Source organism: Melozone crissalis, unplaced genomic scaffold, assembly GCF_028551555.1.
Source record: "Melozone crissalis strain CALT ecotype California unplaced genomic scaffold, PUWL_Pcris_2 ptg000018l_1, whole genome shotgun sequence".
Lineage (NCBI taxonomy): Eukaryota > Metazoa > Chordata > Aves > Passeriformes > Passerellidae > Melozone > Melozone crissalis.
The window spans coordinates 33,386,861-33,405,072 of NW_026535796.1; the positions used below are offsets into that span (position 1 = coordinate 33,386,861).

The following is an 18,212-nucleotide window of genomic DNA, read 5'->3' on the forward strand; positions in this document are numbered from 1 at the left end:
CTGTAACAACCTGGGATAATGTGTCTTCCGTATTGATTTATGTGGAAAAAGGAGCCCAGCAGATTGAAGGTTTCCATAAGGTTCCGGCACAACGTTCACCTGTACGATAGCAATCCATATAAAAAAGGTTTACTGGAAGAGGAACCAGGCTGCAGCTGAAGACTGCAGTCCTGGTAACGACCCCACGGGAACGGGGAGATCCCAGGCTGTTCTCGTCTCTTTTCGGGGCGACGGGAGCAGCCGGCGGCAGCGTCGCCCCGCCCCGCGCTCGCCCCGAGCCCGCGCGGTGTTTCCGGCCGGGGCTCGTCACGTCCGGGCGGCGGAGATGCCGGTAAGGCGGGTGCTGGGGGTGGTCCGGCCGCTCCTGCGGGACTTGCCGACCCCTGTGGGGTGCGGAGCCCAGCGAGCCGCGGGGGGACGCCCCGGCCCTCCTGTCCTTCCTGTCCCCGCTGCCGGGGCCGCCCCTCACGGCTGCGGCCGGACCCCCGCCCTGGGGCGGGCGGCACCTGCCCCGCCGGGCCTCGGCGCTCCGCCCTGCCCCCGTTCCTCCCCGGGCCTCCGCAGGGCTCCTCCCGGCCGGAGCGTGGGCAGCCGGGCCTGGCAGCGCTGGCTGTGGTGCCCGTGGGTCGCTCGGGGCCCGCCCTGCTGGGCACGGGCTGGCAGGGGCGGCGGGCGGCCGCGGGAGGAGCGCCGGGCCCGCTGCGAGGCAGGGCTGAGTTACTCTGCGCCCGCTCCCTCGCTGTGTGCGGTGTCTTGCCCCTCCACGGCAAGTGAAGCTCCGTGCTGCATGCAGTGCTGCTGTCAGGAGTGTGAGAGGAAGGCTTTTAGGTTCTCTTTTTGGCTGATCCTGTATTCTCGTTACTTTTTAACACAGTCGATAGACTGGTAGTTGTGTTGGAAAGGGGAAAAAACTATGTAGTTCACATTTTTCTCCCATCAGCAGTGTCTGAGTGTTGTTCCGGCAGGCAAGAAAAGCTTGTTCTCATGTTCCCCTTTTAGCACAAGCATCATATGTGTATTTGTGAAATATGTTCTATTTATCTGGGCTCATCAAGAAATTAAATTTCTGATTCTGTGAAATATCTCGACTGACAGGAAGAACTGATGTTTCCTGCTGACAGGTTGTTTGTATATGGCTCCCTTTTATCAATAATTTGGATAATTCCACTGTGTTGTGGACTGGGAATTCAGCTTCCTCATATCTTGCATACTTTATGTGATTAGCACTTGATCCCATAAGTTTCCAGAACAGACAAGGCAATTGTCCATTAAAAATTAGTGATTGCAAAGAAAATGTGGTAAATAACATCTTAACACCATGAAATTAATTTTTAAAGGCTATTTTCTTGATTCAGTGAAAATAGAAATCCAGGAACCTTAGTTAATGAGTTTTACCAATACCTTAAAGTACATTTTACAGTTGCATCAACATATGTTCACTTCTTTTTGCTTTGCTCTTGTTTTTCAGTTCCTCTTTCTTTATGTTTCCTTTTTTTGTTGTTTTAGGTTAAATTAATTATTTCCGCAGCACAGCTTCTTGCAGAAGGACCACCACACTGGTTTGCACTTAGGAAAATATGAAAATAAGCAGGGAGTGTTGTTCTCTCTGAACTAAAAAAAAAAAAAAAAAATAAAAAAACTGTGCCTTGCTGAGAACAGCTGCAGGAGTTGGACACTTGAATCAATGTTATCGGATGAGTTAGAATCCAAACCTGAGGTGAGCAATTATGAACTGAGTTTGGTTCCCAGGAATGTTTATGGGCAACACTTAGAGTCAATGAGTTTACTCAGATTGCTGCTTACATACTAATTTTCCAAGTGTTTTCAGTGACATCTTCTAATGCTTCCATGCTTTGATGTGAATGGTAAAAAATTAGAAAATATTGCAAGTTTTTTTTCACCTCCTTTTAAGTATCAGCCAATATTCTTGCCTGTTCTCAGGTGACATTTTTTCCACTATTACAGCATTCTTTTATTATGAGAATAAAATAAATTAACGAATTGACTATTTCTTTTCCTCAAACCAAACTGACTCTACTTGGTTTTGGACAATCTGAATTATTCTATCAGCATCAGCCAGTCCTGTTCCTCAGAGTACTCCTGTTGCCATTCAGCAGTTGGCAGAAGTGGTAGGCAGCAGCACACAGGGGATCCCAATTGCTCGGTGTGACGCTGCTGGACTGTTCCAGGTTCAGCTGGGCATGAATTGCAGGGACATTTGTGCATGCACAGCTGGCCACAAACAGGTAAAGCATGAACATACAGATTATCACATGTGCAGGGAAAGCATGAACAGCCATGGTTTGCTGGTGGGTTATAGCTGTGCCCTCATCACTCGACTCTTGTGCATACTCACATTCACATCTCTGGCAGGCCTACAGTCCTTCTGCCCAGAGCCAGGGTTTTTAAGCCAGTTTCTGGCTGGAATAGTTTTTGGCTTTTTTCCAGACTGTAGGAGCCTCCTACTTGCATTAGTCAACTAGAAGCTCACTAGCAGTGGACTAACTTGTGGGTAGAATATTTAGGAATGTCTTTGGTAATTAGATAGGAGGGACTGCAGTGATCAGGCACAGCAAACATATGTTTGGAGTCTCTTCTCTCCCCCCTACCCCTGGTTCTTCATTTATCTACCTTGATTCCTCCTTTGATCCTCCCCCTAAACATAGCATAATAAGCTTAACACATCCTGGTGTCTTTGTTGTATTGGATAGTAAATTTGGTCTCTCATATGAGACCCATTCTGATAAGCCACAATAGCTTTTCTTCTTACCAGTTAAAATTTCTGATTGAACCTTTACAAGACGTCACTCTGGCAGTGGCTCACTAATCAGTTGCTGAGGAGTTCTGGGTTTTGTTACTCTTACCGGTAATGTGCTAGATACAAGTGTTTGCAATTTGTTACATTCAACACCACCACCCCCACCTCCTGCCTCTCCTATTTCTTGCCCATTTTTTGAAGTTGAATGGCCATTAGCTGGCTCTCTGTGCATTAGAGATCCCTGCTTAGAGATGCAGGGGTTTTATCACTTGGTGTTCTTGCTTGTCCTAGTTCTCAGCTTTACCTCTGCAGATGGCTGAAGTCCTAGAGCAGAGGATGTGGTACAGCTATGAAATACCTTTTGGGGAAGTTTGCAAGACATAATTGAATGGTTTTTGTTGAGTCTTTTGAACAAAAGTCTTGCGTTTCTATCCCTATGAGCAGTGCAGCATGTATCTTAACTGGTACTCTAAAAAAGAAAGATGATTCCATGCTGCTAATTCATTACAGCTCATGTGATATATTAAGGCATTTGTTTCTTAACAGAGCAGCCAAAGCCCTTCCAATCTCACTGTTCAGGAAAAGTAGCTGCAAATTCCTAGCAGCTCTGAGTAGTCTCAGCACCATCTGCAGAGTTCCTCTCTCTTGCCTTGTCACTGGTATATCTCATACATTCTATCAATTTCCCTCTGAGTTCTGAACCTTAAGGTAGGAGGACTTTGTTACTTTTGTCTGTGAATGGGTGGTTTCCCTTAGGTTATTTCTGACAGCCAAGGACCAGGACAGTTGGAATGCTCATTGCTCATTCCTCAAAGAGGAGCTGTAACTGGGCTTTGTCTTTTCTCAACTTGAGTAAGGTATTAGTTAATTAGGCTTGTTTACGTAATAGTCCTATTTCCTCATGGCAGAGTTGCATTTCCTTCCCAGCAAGCCCATAATAAGAGTTAGCTGTTTATTCTCCAGAAGAAGCAGGCCTGGTAAATAAAAAAGTTACAGTGGTTGTTGCAGAGGGTATCCTTTCTGTAGATGCTGTCTTCTAAACCATATTCCTCAATCTTGATTGAGGCTATTTTATACTAAAATTTTTGATTTATTTCTATGTATATATACCCTTTTTTTTGGTCCTAATTATGAAACTTGGGTGTTAAGTTAGTACTATTTTCTATTGCTTTGATGTGAAACTGGTAGATACCCTTTTTACACTTTTCCCAAGTAGCAGTTCAAATGTCTCTGAAAGTAAATAATGATTTTATATCCTCTAGTGAGCCATGGCACCACAATTCTTATAGCCACAGATGTTTTTTCATATCCCCTACCATGTGAGAAGTATATTAATTAAGAGCTAGCTGTATTTCTGTGACATTTAGATGATAAGAATCAAAGCACTATGTCTCTATTGCATAGACTTCTTTGCTACTGGTTTTATCCCTAAAGAAGCCACCAACATACCATTAAATGTTTAATGCTTGAGTAGAGGTGAATCCTCCTTTCATAAGAAGTTACAAAGTTGCTTGGAGACAATTGTATGAACAGATGGATCTGCTTTTTCTTCTGGACTCCCTGTCCCCAAAGCTATGTAACTATCATCCCTCAGGGAACTGCTAAGATCTCATTTTGCATGCTTTAAGCCTTCGAGGTGATTTATCACAGTTGCACGTATTTCCAGTCACCTCCACCATACTGGTCCAGTACAGGGTGCTTTCTGCTCTTGGGGTAACTCCTAGCATAATCAAATGAACTACAACTCTGTTCTGTAAATTGAATTAGTTATTGAAAAGGGGGTGAAGAGAGGTATTTTAGCCTCTCCTTTCTCTCCTCCTCAGCGCTGCACAAGGAGAGACACTTGTGATTTAATTAGTTCCCCAGAGGCTGTATGGGAGGAGGACATCCCAGTTTCTAGGTAACAAGCCTTCTGCCCTGCACACCCTTCAGCTCCAGCCCCTCCTTTCTCCTCCCCCTCCACTAAATTTTCTTTTGACCTCTTTATTTTGTTGTGGTTCACTGGTTAAATTTAGAGCAGGAATGGCTTTGATTAAAGACATGGTCCCTGCTGCTCTGGGAACCTAGTCTAGCTCTCCAGCTGTCTGGTGGGAGGAGAGATCTGAGGTTCTGGAGAACCTTCTTAGCCTGTCCCTCCCAGCAATCCCCACTTCAGCCAAAGCAGCTGCTTGACACTTCTTGCCTTCTGAATCATCTATTATGGGACAAACTTATGATCCATCCCAGGTGGCCATATCATCATTTGTTTCTGGTTTTGTTGGGTTCATTGGTTGTGGTTTTGGTTTGGTTTTCTTTTTGGTTTTTGTTTGTTTGTTTGTTTTTGGTGGGTTTTGTTTGGTTTTTTTTGGGTTTTGTTTATCTGGTTTGATTTGGTTTTTTTTGATTTTATTTTGTTGGATTTTTTTGTTGTTGTTAATCTAGTAGAGGTTCTCAATTATTTAAACAGTTTTTTGGTTGTTGTTTGTTGTGGTTTTTTTTTTCTCTCTCTCAGGTCAGGGACATTATTTAAGTCTCTTGGTAACACAAGCATTCTACATTGCTTGCAGTGATAGACCCTGGCATAATCCTGTCCAACTATTTCTTATTGACCAGCAGGAATAACAAGTATTTGCTTAGTGACCAGAGCCAATAAATATTTTACATTTTTTAATATGTTCACTGTATTATTTACAGAATTTCCAGTTATGTGGCATTTCAGCTGAAGTAGTTAAAGGAGAGTATATTCAAGAAGGTGATATGGCAGAGCAAAAATAAAGTTCATTATATCAATATCATTCATTATATCATTCTATCATCATATGAACTTTGCCCTCCAAGGATTGTAGATTCCCTCTGTATGATTCACATCTGTCCCATAAAGTTTCAGTCTCTTAAGTCAAGGATGTCCTTTTGCAATATTAAAATTTATTTCAAATTCCAAGGGATGTCTTAGCTATAGAGTAAAGCCACCTCACACCTCTTGTTCCTTTGGTAATCTGTTAATATTCTGTACATTCAGTTTCCCTAACTATGCCTATTCTGGTGTCCCAAGATGACCTCTCTGCTTTGCTTACAAATTCTAGCACTTTGGTCATAGTGGATCAGTCTCCTCCCTATGGAGGGATTCTACAGTCACCATCTCAGAAATATTTACAGCCCATTTGGGGCCTGTTTGTGATGCCAGATGTTATTTGGTTATGGGATCTGTCAAACTGTATCATCTAGGAGGCTCCTGCCTTCCTGGTCTTTCAGACATGAGACCACCAGACTGTTCCCAGGTGCACACAGAAGAGCACCTGGGCCTGAACTGCAAACATGTGCCTGTGCACACACAGACAGTACAGACATTATGGCTGTGTGGCAGGATAGGGCTTTTACCAGCACACTCAAACACAAATGGCATTCCTGTGGAATGGCCTAATCCTGTCCCTACTTATCAGGTAAAAAGGCTTGACATTGGCTAGCATATCACACGTGCCCTCCCTTGGCTGACATGCATACTTGTGGTCATGCATCTCTCCACTCTTTGCCAAACCTTGAGTTCTTCCAGTATCCATCTCCAGGCCTTGGGCTTTTTAATTCAACCTCTGGCCAGGATCTTGGGTTTCCAGATGGTGTTTTTCTCTATTTCACAGGCTATGCCAAAGTGAATTTAATCAAATGAATGTACTCAGAAACCATTGAGGAGCAGAAAGCATTAGAGAGGATGAGATAGACCCCAGTTGTGATGCAGAGCAGCAACCTGCAGCCTTCTGATGTGGTCAATCAGTATTACCCCAATCCCCTTTCAGTTCCCAGTAGTTGTTTCTCACCTATGATCCCTTCATTTCTTTGCCTTTGGTCCTTCCCCTAAACATCCACAAGTTTTTCACAGTCCCACAGTCTCCACTCAAGATACCTTGATATGTTTTACCCAGTCCCAGAATTTGCCCCATATCCCATAGGAAGTTTGCTCTTGCCAACGAGATATGGGTTCTGGTAACCCAAGATAGCATTGTTCCTCTTCCTTACAAGGTTTCTGGTTGAATTTTTTCAAGGTCACACTCAAGTTATTCCTGTACTGGCCCATCCATCAGTGTCCCAGGAGTTCTGGGTATTTTTACTCTCTTTTATCTGCAGTTTGCTGGAGTTTGTTAGTGTTTGTGTATCTGTGCATTTAATTTATCACCTGTCCTGTTCCTAGATTTCTGTGCTGAATAGCCAATTACCAGATACCCTTATAATTTCCTATTTACTTGCAGCTACAAAACCATGTTGCAAGAAGCTTAAGACAGCATGACACAATGTTTGTAATGAGTTCTTTCCTGTATTCCAGTTGCTGTGGTTGTTCACAAAGGTATTCAATGATTTTGAATAGGAAGGTTTAGGAAAAAAATCTGTCAAGATAAAACTAACACGAAAACTTTTTATTTTGTCCAAATTATTTGAGTTGATGGTTGGTTTGCTTTAGTTTATGTGCAGGGTTGAGGTTTTTTTATTCCACATTTTAATAATGGGCATGATTCATGTTGGTTTGTTTCCTCCTGCTTTTTTTGCCCTCTCATAATTCTCTGTACTAGTTTGTCACTACTTTACAAAGCAAATTAAAAGGAATTTCTTTTTTCTGACCATCTGTTTGTGGTTGCTGCATTTTGCTTTTCTCTAGTGGCTTAATATTGCTATGTTGAAGTGGAGGGTTTGAAGCAAAGCTTTTTTCTTGTAGGAGGCAAGTTTCATTTAGGACCTATTGTATAAAAATAGGCAAGTCCATAAAATGGGTGTTTCATGGTGGAATGAGAAGCAGTTGGGCTCATCAGCATAAAAGACAATCCTATAATTTAAATCTTAGTGCTCACAGTTTTTAGTCTCTACTTGTTTTTTCTACTTGCCTTGCACATTATTCCTAACTTTCTTTTTATTTCTCTTTCTCCTATTTTTCAATCCTTAATTAGAATGCATGGCCCTGGGTGTGGGGGGGGGGGGGGAGACTGTCTCTTATTGCCTACATATGTTTTTGACAACATAAAAATAGATTCATCTTCTTGCTAGGTCCTCTGTATACTCTTATATCTAAGATGAAACAATTCTAACCTTTCAAACTGCCATCTGGCTTGTGGCCTAATTCAAATGGCACATTGCCATCTGAATGACTGCAGCACTTAATTTGTAGCTTCATAATTGTCAGTGATGACAGCCTGCTCCTAAGGGAGGGTGAGCAGGGAGTCAAGGGTGATCCTAGCCCAGGCAGTGCCCTCACAGACCAGGGCACAATACTGCAGCACCTGAGCATGGAAGGCAGAGGCGGGTGCTGGAATCCACAGCCTTCAGCCCTAGACAAGGCAAAGTGGTGAACCAGTCCAGGGTCTACCCAGCGTCCAGCTAGGAGCAGCAGAAGATGGAGCTGGAGACACAAATACAGTAAAAATCTGAGGTTGATGCAGCAGACAGGGCTTGAGACAGGTAAACCTACAGCACAACTCAGGAAGGGAATGACTGGCCCAGGCTGAGCTTAGAAGGAGTCCCTAGGGAGACAGTGTGGGTGCAGGTCCCAGGGAGACCAATCAGGGCTGTTAAAGCTTCAGGGTTCCTACAGCAGCAGCAGCTCTTTGATTAAAAGTGTTTGAGAAAGCATCAGTATTTCTAGTGTTTTTGTGAGAGGAAATCAACATAGAGAAATCAGAGCACAAAATACAATTTTGTTTGTTTTCTTTACAGTTTCTTTGATTTAAGAGACTTTCTCTTGATGTAAGAGAGACTTAAAAGGCTGCTGTCTGCCACAGGAATAATTTGGAATTAGATGCCAATAGTTCTGAAAAGGAAGTACTAAGACAATCACAACATACAAAATAAGAATCAAATTATCTGTGACTGTTGGGTTTTAATCACAAATATACAATAGGAACATCAGGATTTTTTAGTCTTTTTCTTTAGACACTGATGAACTATCTCACTGCACAGACAGCTCCATCTGGGCTCTCTGTGACTGCATGTTAAAATGTGTCCCAATGAGGGTAGTAGCTTTTGAATAACTATCTTGTACAATTTCCATCTAAATGCCAAGATAAAAATTTGCTAGTTGTTTGCTAGACAGCAGCAGAATCCGCAGAACGTGGGATTTTTGTCAAGGAATTTCCTAGAGATAAGAAACTCGAGGTTTAACTTTTTAGTGTATTGTTACTGTCCATATTTCTTCATTCAGTGTTTTAAAAAAACCCTGAGAATGTGAGTATATGGGTTAATTTGTTTGACAGAAATTAAAGGCAAACAAATAGATCCTGTGTGTGGGGTTTGAGCAGTATTTTCTCTGAAATGTGGAGTATGTGACTGGGTGTGTTACAACTGGCCCCCTTCTGTCCTTCTGAAGTGTAAATCCCTACAGGGGAGGGATTTGAGACCGTGTTTAGGAAAGCTCATGCAGTTCACAGAATTTGTTGTTTATTGCAAAAGTTAGACTGTGTTATCTCCTAACTCCCAGAAGCACTTCCTTTGTTAAATCAAAATAAATACAGGCTGAGTGCTTGTAGCTTTATCCTCAGAAACATGGGCAACACAAAGTACCTGGTTGTGTTCAAGGGTTGCTGCCTAAGGAAAACCTTCATGGATTTCTTTGGGATCTATCCCCACACTTCTCATTTCACTTGCTAACTAGGCTGGCTTGGGGTTCATTAGCATATGACACACACTAGAAATTAGTGTGTGCCACTGGGGAGAGCAGGACCACACAGGAAGCAGGTAAGAATGGAGTTTAATAAGAGGACAGGATGGAGTGTAAGAGTTAGGCTGTGCCAGACGACTGAATTGGCCAACTTCCTGCTTATGTGCAATGGGCCCCTTTTATCCTTCCCTCTCCATTTTCTTATGTTTGTTCTGCCCTGATCCATCTTGATCTTTTCCTTCTCCTGCCTTTGGCCTTTCCCTTAAACAATGCCTAATAAGTCCTGTACAAATCCCCCCAAAATCTTTTGACCAGTCCCAAATTCCTCCCCAGGGAATGCATCTCAGTTTAATTCCTGTTCCTCTTTATGCAATAGTCCCCCTTGTTTGGTGTAGTATTTTGGAGAGGGTTTCTTCTGTTAATCCCCTTAGTGGGTGGGTTGGTTGTCCATCTTTGATGGTTTTAGGAGTAGTTGATTTGGATGGGTAAGGCTGTCTGTGTTCTTCCCTTTGTCATCCCAACCGTGTTTCTCTGACTGTTATCTGCTTTTGAATAGCCATATGATAGACATCTTTGTAACTAGTCTTCTGAGTGCTTTTTTTTTAATTTAGAAAAGGCCAGCTTTCAGTTAAGTATTTAAAGACAATGTTGTAAAAAAAATACCTGTACCAAAGGCTGAATGTGGAAAACATTACCTTGAAATGTTAGACCATAATAAAGTATCAAGTGGTAAAAAATTAAAAAGAAATATAGCCTACTTAGACTTACTTTGCAATGATCCAGAGCTGTTTATTATATGCTGAATGAGAAGTTTGTAGGTATTTCAGAGACGACAAACAATTCTTTCCTTGTATTAATTGAGAAGTTTACATTTATATCTGTGTGTATTCATGGCATTATATTCAATGTCTCCTACAAGACAGTAAGGACTACTGGATTGACTGGATTTAGTACCTTTTTAAATTATTTGTGCTGCTCTTGACCTAATCTTCAGTATGTTTTTTCAGCTGCTGGTTCAGTTTGTTCAAAATACTTCTATTCCACTGGGACAAGGACTGGTGGAATCAGAACCAAAAGACATCACCTGTCTCTCTTTGCTTCCTGTTACTGAGACCTCAGAATGCAACAGACTCATGTTGCCAGGTAAGATCTATGTGGCAGATCTTTGTGACCCTGCCCTTCGTACAACTGTCTTTACTTCACCACTCTGGCCCCACTGTCTCTTGCTGATATGACATTCCAGGGATGGAGGAACAAGTTCAGCAGAGTGACTGAACTTTCTTCAATTAATAGTGAAGTCTGACTAGTTAGAAACTTTCTCCTCCCTTCTCTCTCAAGTTCTGGGTTTTTTTTCTTAGAAAAATAATTTCATAGATGTCCTTTAGTCACAGTATATTTTTACTTTTATTTACTCTGGTTTCACTTTCTTCATTAGATGATGAAAGAGATCTCACTTCTCCAAGTCACACTAATTCTTCCAAAGATGTTTCTTCATCTGCTGTCTTGAGAAGTCTCCAGGTAAATGTAGGCCCTGATGGAGAGGAGACAAGGGCACAGAATGTACAGAAACCATCTGAACTTCTGTCAACTCCAGAAACTTCTAGTTTATTGCAAGACTTCCAGCCCAGCGACAGCACTTCATTCATTCTTCTCAACCTAACAAGAGCAGGTAATTGTCCTTCTGTTTGTCATCTGGCTGGATATGTCACAGCAGAATGCAGGAGATACAAGTACAAATCTGTCCCTGCTGCTTATGAAGAGGAAAGATCATGCAATTTGCTGGGCATTATTGGATATTTTAGGAGCACTTAGTCATCAACATCTTTCTACAATGTAGAGGTCAGTGGAGACTTTTTCAGGGCAGCTATTTCATCCATGCTATGAGCACTGATCTCTGAGAAACAAAAGAAATTTCCCTCTGTTGCATTATTGTTTCACAAATTTGTCTTTTCTAGGGCTGGGGTCTCCCGCAGAGCACTTGGTGTTTGTTCAAGATGAAGCAGAAGATTCTGGCAATGACTTTCTCTCCCATGACAGCACAGACAGCAGTACCCCATGGTTCCTACGAGTGCAGGAACTGGCCCATGACAGTTTAATCGCTGCCACTCGGGCACAGCTCGCAAAGAATGCCAAAGCAAGCAATAATGGTAGGACATCCACAGATTGTGTCTCAAAGTTGAATGTTCCATACAAGACTCCTAGTTTCACATTGTCTCTTCCTCTATTTCTCTCTTGCTTTGAATCACTTATGACATCTTCAAATCATCAGTGACAGAATTATACAGAACAATTATGCATTTTTCTTCATTATAAATAGGCTTCTCATTTTTTCTTGGGGAATGAACTCTAGTGGAACCATCTGTTCATTGTGGCCTACTAGTTCTCCAGTACATGTAAAGAATATCTTCTTGCTGACAGTATCTGCTTGATTTTCAACTTTCATTTTCACTTTTAAGAGCCTATTTTTAATACATACTGTGAATTATACTTTCTTTTTGGCTCCACTGAGCTTGAAGATCAGTTTTCTGGAGAATTTATAATTGGATTTAGTTGCATGCTTCAGACTCAATTATTTTAATAAATAATTGCACGCAAATGCAATACCTCTTATTTTAGCTGAGGTGTTTTCAAAAGCAGCTTAGCTAATAGGTGAAATTGACTGCTAGTTAAAACTTGTTGTTTGATATTGGTATAGAGACCATTTTTACCATTTCTGGTGCATTGGCTTTCTATTCTTTTTGTGATAAGCCTTATCTGGTAGCAGCTGATGTGATCCAGATGGCTTGTTGGGAATAGTTTATGGCCCTTGTAGGGTTTGCAAATCTGTGTCTGATGCCTGCTACAGGCTAGGCAGCAGCATGTAGGACATCCTAAACAGTTAGTAGCCAGACACACACACGATTTATAATCCTGTATCATATATGATGCTGTTTTTTCTATTAAATTTGACACATTATAGTAATCTGGTTTTTTTTGGTTTTTTGTTTGTTTTTTGGTGGGCTTTTTTTTCCAGGGGAAAATGTTCACCTTTGCACAGGAGATGGGCAACCAAAAGATTCAAGCCCCATTCCTCATTTATCTCGTGTGGAAAGAAAGCTGAAGTGCACAGTTGAGGGCTGTGATCGGACATTTGTATGGCCAGCTCACTTCAAGTATCATCTGAAAACACACCGGTGAGCAGAATGAAGCTATTTGTTGTTATGGCCTTGGAAAACTGCACTCTGTATTTGAGATAATGTTAGGTTGTGACATTAAGAAGCTGTGAAAGCCTGGCATTATTCATAGAAATATTAGGTCTGTTGAGTGCTTTAAGTCAGTTATGCTGAAAAACTTGGAGTAGATTTAGATAATTTTGCAGGTCCTTGTTATGCTTGCTTTAGAATTTTTGTATTTTAACAGGTACTCATATTTAATAAAAGAAAGAAGTCAAGTGTTCATGAAAAAATGCGTTGCAGTAGCTGGTAATGAAACAGCTTTTTGTTGCTTTGCAGTAACGACCGCTCCTTCACCTGCCCAGCAGAGGGTTGTGGGAAAAGTTTCTACGTCTTGCAGAGGCTGAAGGTGCACATGAGAACTCACAATGGTGAAAAACCCTTTGTGTGCACAGAACTGGGCTGTGGTAAACAGTTCACAACAGCTGGAAATCTGAAGAACCACCTACGAATTCACACTGGTGTGTTTTAGACCTCACCTATTTGTGGTCTGCTGAGGTGGGGTCTTTCCTGAGGAATAAACCACTTCCTCCTCTGTCCTCAAACTATTGAAAGTATTATGTTGTTTACCTCTACCCTCCATTAATGTCCCTTTTCTGTAAATTCACCTTGATCTGTAGGTCAGCCAAATCAAGTGCTAATCTCTTACTATCCTGTATAGTTTCACACAAGGTTTACCTTTCAAATGGTGTGTGGTGATACTGTATTCTGTTCAGACATGTACTCTGAAGATTCCCTTCCAGTAGTGTGATGGAGGGAGGGGTGTGTGAGACTAGACTGTTACCAAGGGAATAGTTAGTGAACATGACTTCTGAAATTGTGTTTTGTAAAGAGGTTATTTGAAATTCCTGAAAGGCTCAATAGCTTAGACAGTAGGAGCTGTGCTGACATCTGCCTGACTGACTAGCTTGTGTTATCTATGCTGCTTGTAGAATGACTACATTTGGGACATATGGGGAAATGAGGAATGCAGTGGAATGAGTAGCAAAAATACAGTAGCAAAGAAAAGTAGAAAAAAGCATTAATTAGAAGGCAGCATTATGGCGTGCAAACTGCTGTTTGTACCAATGCTAATTTGGGATGTTCTGTATACTGGAGCCTGTGCACTCTCAATTCATGCTCAGCTTTTTATAGTAAATAAAATAAGAACTTTATTTCGTAGTGCTGTATTTTATATATGGTTTGTTTATGATGGCTCCTCTGGAGAATATGATCCTGCCTTGTCAGTATTTTTAGAAGTTGGTATAGCAGCCAAAGTGCTTTAGGTATTTTTGTACCAGAAAGTTGTTTGAGAGAGGCACAAAAGTTACTGTTGAAATGACCAGCAATATAATAATGACCAGCAATTTAATTAATGACCTGCAAAGTTCATAGTGAATAATCTGGTGATTTTGTTTGTTTAGTTTTTTAAGCCTCAGGGTTATCGCAACACTCAAACAAATGGCCCAGTTCAGGCTTCTTGGAATATTGTTAGAGATTCCCTGATGGCCTTGCAAGCATTGTATTACAGTTGGTTAACATTTCAAAATAACCTTGACAAGTGTGAGAGAACAAGGCCTCCCTGGTAAAATGAAATTACAGATTATGTGGGTCGCCAGCAGCTGTTTGTGCCTTCTGCCTGCCTTAAACACGACCGTATGGTATGTGGTGTGCTGATGCACATGGGAAAAAGCTGCTATTTTAAAGTATGTGCAGTCTAGCTGCAACACATGGTTTGGGGGCAGATGTTGGGATGTAGTTAAAAATTGTGTATCCCAATAATAAAATTTTGAATGTGAAGTAACAGCAGCCATAGTTTTTGCAGTTTTCTTTTGCATTTACAGCTCCCAGCCAAGCTCCCAGCTTAAGTTAATAGGCCCAGCTGATACATGCACAATCCTCCCTGATAAGAGAGCATTCTGCAACCAGCAGAGTAGTAGCTTCTGGAGGAGTAAATAGTAGCTTTCTAAACTGCAGATGGATAAAGTGGAATCAAGAATTTGATCAGACCAAAGGTGTTATCAAATTGCAGGTGTAAATAGCTCCAGGGTGTCTTATAGATGGAACTGTGTGCTGTTATTTAGGTCAATGGTAGTTTTTCCAAACTTTTAAAGATTTATAGCAAGCCTGAAAGTATAATCAGTGTTTGAGACTCTGCTACATATTTCAGCTTTGTAACACCAATTGGAACATGCTGTGTTGATCCTTTTTGCTTACAGCTGTCAAATACTATTGTAGATAAGAGGCTAATAAATGAGCTGTTGGGAGAACAGTTCTAAAGGCAAAGTCACAGCAGAAATATCTTTAAAAACAAGTTTACTCTGAAAGAACTACATATATGTTGTACAATAAATTATTAAAATAGCTTGCTTAATCTCCTGTGGTCTTGCTATTACTCTTGTACAGGGGTTCAGTTAAAGACTGGAAATCATAGTGTTAAACATGGTATATTGAGTTCTTTAGTGGGATGTTGCAGGCAAAAGTTATGTCTAGCTTTATTAAGAGAGTGTTCAAAACAGATTAATTTTATTGCACTGCATTAATGTAGTAACCTCCCAGTTTATCATAACTTTAATAAATCTAAAATAGCTGGGATATGAACTTCAGCCCATGAGAACAATTTGTGCCTTGAATTACAGTTCCTCCTCACATAGATATAAATGACTGACACATCTCTCACAGGATTTTGGCAAGTTCAGCCTGATCTGAAATAAAGTATAGAATCTGATATGAAGGGAAATACAGTTAATGGGATTTTTGGCACTGAGAGGCAGAAAGGGAGCAGGACCCTGTGAGTGTGTGGAACAGAGAGCTGGTTGTTGAGAACTGCAAATAGAAGATACATCATACATCAAGTGGTTTTATATTACTCTATTATTATTTATATACTTGGAAGGTTATCTAGAAACAGTGCTTCAGTTTTGATGAATGATAGTCTAAGAATATTTTAAAATAGTGCCTCTGTTTCTTCTGATGAAGAGAATGCTCTAAGAGCCTTAGGAAACTTAGGAAGGATGTGCAATTTCCATGGAACTCTGATATGCATAAGGCCAAATGGGAGAATGGTGTAGAGATGTCCAGGCTGTTCTTAGGGACTTAGGCAACCAGATCAAGTTATGATCCCAAAATCTAAGAACTTACTTTTCCCTTGTAGGGGAAAAACCCTTTCTGTGTCAGGCACAGGGATGTGGTCGCTCCTTTGCTGAATACTCCAGTCTTCGGAAACATTTGGTTGTCCACTCAGGTAAGAGTCTTCATCTGACATTCTGTGATCTGTCTGAAAAAAGACCTTTATTGTAGGACTTTGATTTGATTTCCTTAAGAAAAATCCTGGTTTCTACAGAGCTTCTGGTCATGGTGTTTTTTGACTTCCCTTTTGTAGTGCCTGTAGCCTGTACACTTTAATTTTTTAGGTTGTATCTATTTTTAAACAACTGAAATTCCATTCTAATTTTTTTTTCTAAAATGCCATGAAGTTGAATATCTTTTTCATAGCCGCCATTTGGTTCTTTAAAAGAGAGACTCTAGCATCTCTGTATATTAACCACAGCCATTTGAATCTGATATCTCTTTCAAGTGGATTTCTGCCATAGGTAGAGTTTTCTGTTATTTTTTCCTACTACATGCGTGTAATTGGACAAAGGTTTAGGTGCAAATGTATTTCACAAGTGTTTCAAAGCTTCTGCCTTCTGTTTTGATTGATCTGTCATAAATATCATCAGCACACAATGAAAATGGTATGTTTGGGGAATGGGAGATTTTATTGAGGTAATAACATTTGGGATTGAGTTCTCCATGCTCTTTCTGTCCTGTCTCCTTGGCTTCCATGCCATTGAGCCAAGAAGTATGGACAGCATGCTTATATTTTGAAAATGATGAACTGCTCTGTAAAATGAAAATCCTTTCACAGTGACAAGTCATCATCAAGTCTCTGCTCAGTAAAGTAAAGCAGATGCTGCAATTTATTGTGTGATGGCAGGAGACAGCTTCCTTGCCTCTGGTCATTTTATTCTATCTGTGGGACATCAAGTATTTCCATATCAATGAGTTAATGATTTCAAATAACTTGTTTCCTCTCATCAGTCTGACTTGAAGACTTTCTTACTATTCAGACTTGAGTTATCTGACAACTGCCGTCACTGATATCTAAACCTCTTTTGTTCTAGAAGTTTATGGCCCTCAAGGAGATGGGAATACGTCTTATTTGGTTTTTACTGATAAATTACCGCCAGTGGTATTAACAGCCATTTCAAAACTGTTATTAGTTTTTTAGTTGATGAGGTCTCTTCTCCCAATTTGGTAATTCTTGGGATATTTCTTCCCCCTTTGACTCCAAGGAGTGAAGCCCCATCAGTGCCAAATTTGTGGGAAGACATTTTCCCAGAGTGGTAGCAGAAATGTGCATATGAGGAAACACCACTCCCGAATTGGAACAGCTGGCAGCAGGGAGCGAGAACAGCCAGGTAAAGAAGGGAGCACACACACTCTGGGGGAAAAGTGCAGGAAAAAAATGAGTGGATGGTTGAAGAAAAGATGTTTGTCCTGATAATATGAAACCACAAGCCAGTAAGAAACAAAAGTCTGTTCCTCTTGGAGATAAGGACTGTTACTCTTCCTTTTTCTAGGACAGAAGACAAAGGTGTATTTTTGTATGGCAGTCAAGGGGCAGATATGTTTATTGTTTTCAAAATCAATGTGAATCTAGTTGGGTTTTTTTATGTGGATTTTTTCCCTTGGTTATGTTTTCTTGTTGCAAGCTGCCTGGGTTTTTACACAATGTGAATTATTTAAAGAGAAAGCCAATCCTGCATAACATCCCACCACAGTAAGGTTCAAAACAGTAAACATGGTGTTTTCCATCCATTGGAGCACTGGCTGCCCAAAGAGTAGGAATGGATAAAGAAGGTGTCTAGGGAAGAATTCAGCATGACTTGAAGTGGGGCAGGGATTGGATCTTATATTGCAGTGTAATTGCATCATGGGAATTCTCTTTTACTTTTTTTTTTCACTATAGAGTCACTGATGGGCAGCAGTTTGCTGGAAGAATCGACAGTGCATAGTAAGAATCTCATCTCCATGAACTCTCAGCCCAGCCTTGGTGTGGAGTCTCTGCACCTGCCAGACACTGAGTCAATTATTGGAGTAGAAGAGGGTGAGACCAGCTGCTCTTTTTTCCGCCCTCTTATATGTGGTGACTGAGATGGGATTGATCATTCTTCCTTGAGGCTCATCATATTGCAGTGGGATGAATGAACATTGGTTTAACTGTGCACAGAGGGGTGGGTAGATAGTGGATGAATCCTGAAACTGGAGTTGGAGAAGATCTGCTGGACCAAGTTTCTCTCTTGCAGAGTTTGAAAGGTGAAGTCTGCTTAGGTGTCACTTAGCCCATGTTGTGGAACGCCATTTCAAAACTGCTTATGCAGTCCATCTCCTAAAGCCTAAAGTGTTTGTTTTGCTGGAGCACCTAGGAGCCCCAGCTAAGGACCAGGACCTCATTGTGCTAGGCACTGTTCAAATATTCAGTATCTTGAGCAACAGGCCTTCCTTCTACCCTTTACCTTCAGAGACTATATTCTAATACATCTCACTGTCAGAAGCTGACTTACTATACGAAATAAATGTACTACTTGATATCATTTGGTTACAT

The 18,212-nt window shown here is 41.1% G+C and overlaps 1 protein-coding gene across 2 annotated transcripts; it reads left to right on the forward strand.

Moving 5' to 3' along the window:
• The first annotated feature begins 301 nt into the window (after positions 1–301).
• Positions 302–18,201, forward strand: ZNF410 (zinc finger protein 410). 2 transcript variants are annotated; one of them, XM_054275206.1, is made up of 10 exons: positions 305–331; positions 1,507–1,717; positions 10,379–10,514; positions 10,807–11,040; positions 11,327–11,518; positions 12,385–12,544; positions 12,863–13,044; positions 15,717–15,806; positions 16,900–17,025; positions 17,577–18,201. In XM_054275206.1, the coding sequence occupies exons 2-10, from the start codon at positions 1,685–1,687 to the stop codon at positions 17,759–17,761; spliced, it is 1,338 nt and encodes a 445-aa protein (XP_054131181.1). In that variant the 5' UTR covers positions 305–331; positions 1,507–1,684; the 3' UTR covers positions 17,762–18,201. The 2 variants fall into 2 exon arrangements, with proteins under 2 accessions (XP_054131182.1, XP_054131181.1); XM_054275207.1 differs by lacking the exon at positions 1,507–1,717 and having other exon boundaries at positions 302–331.
• The last annotated feature ends 11 nt before the right edge of the window (positions 18,202–18,212 follow it).

What these genes read in the sequence shown, in the direction of transcription:
- ZNF410 (XM_054275206.1), top strand. Translation starts at nt 1,685, where the DNA reads ATGTTATCGGATGAGTTAGAATCCAAACCTGAG. An exon ending in AGTTAGAATCCAAACCTGAG is followed by an intron (nt 1,718 to 10,378) that starts GTGAGCAATTAT and finishes ATGTTTTTTCAG; the next exon opens with CTGCTGGTTCAGTTTGTTCA. An exon ending in ACATTTGGTTGTCCACTCAG is followed by an intron (nt 15,807 to 16,899) that starts GTAAGAGTCTTC and finishes TTTGACTCCAAG; the next exon opens with GAGTGAAGCCCCATCAGTGC.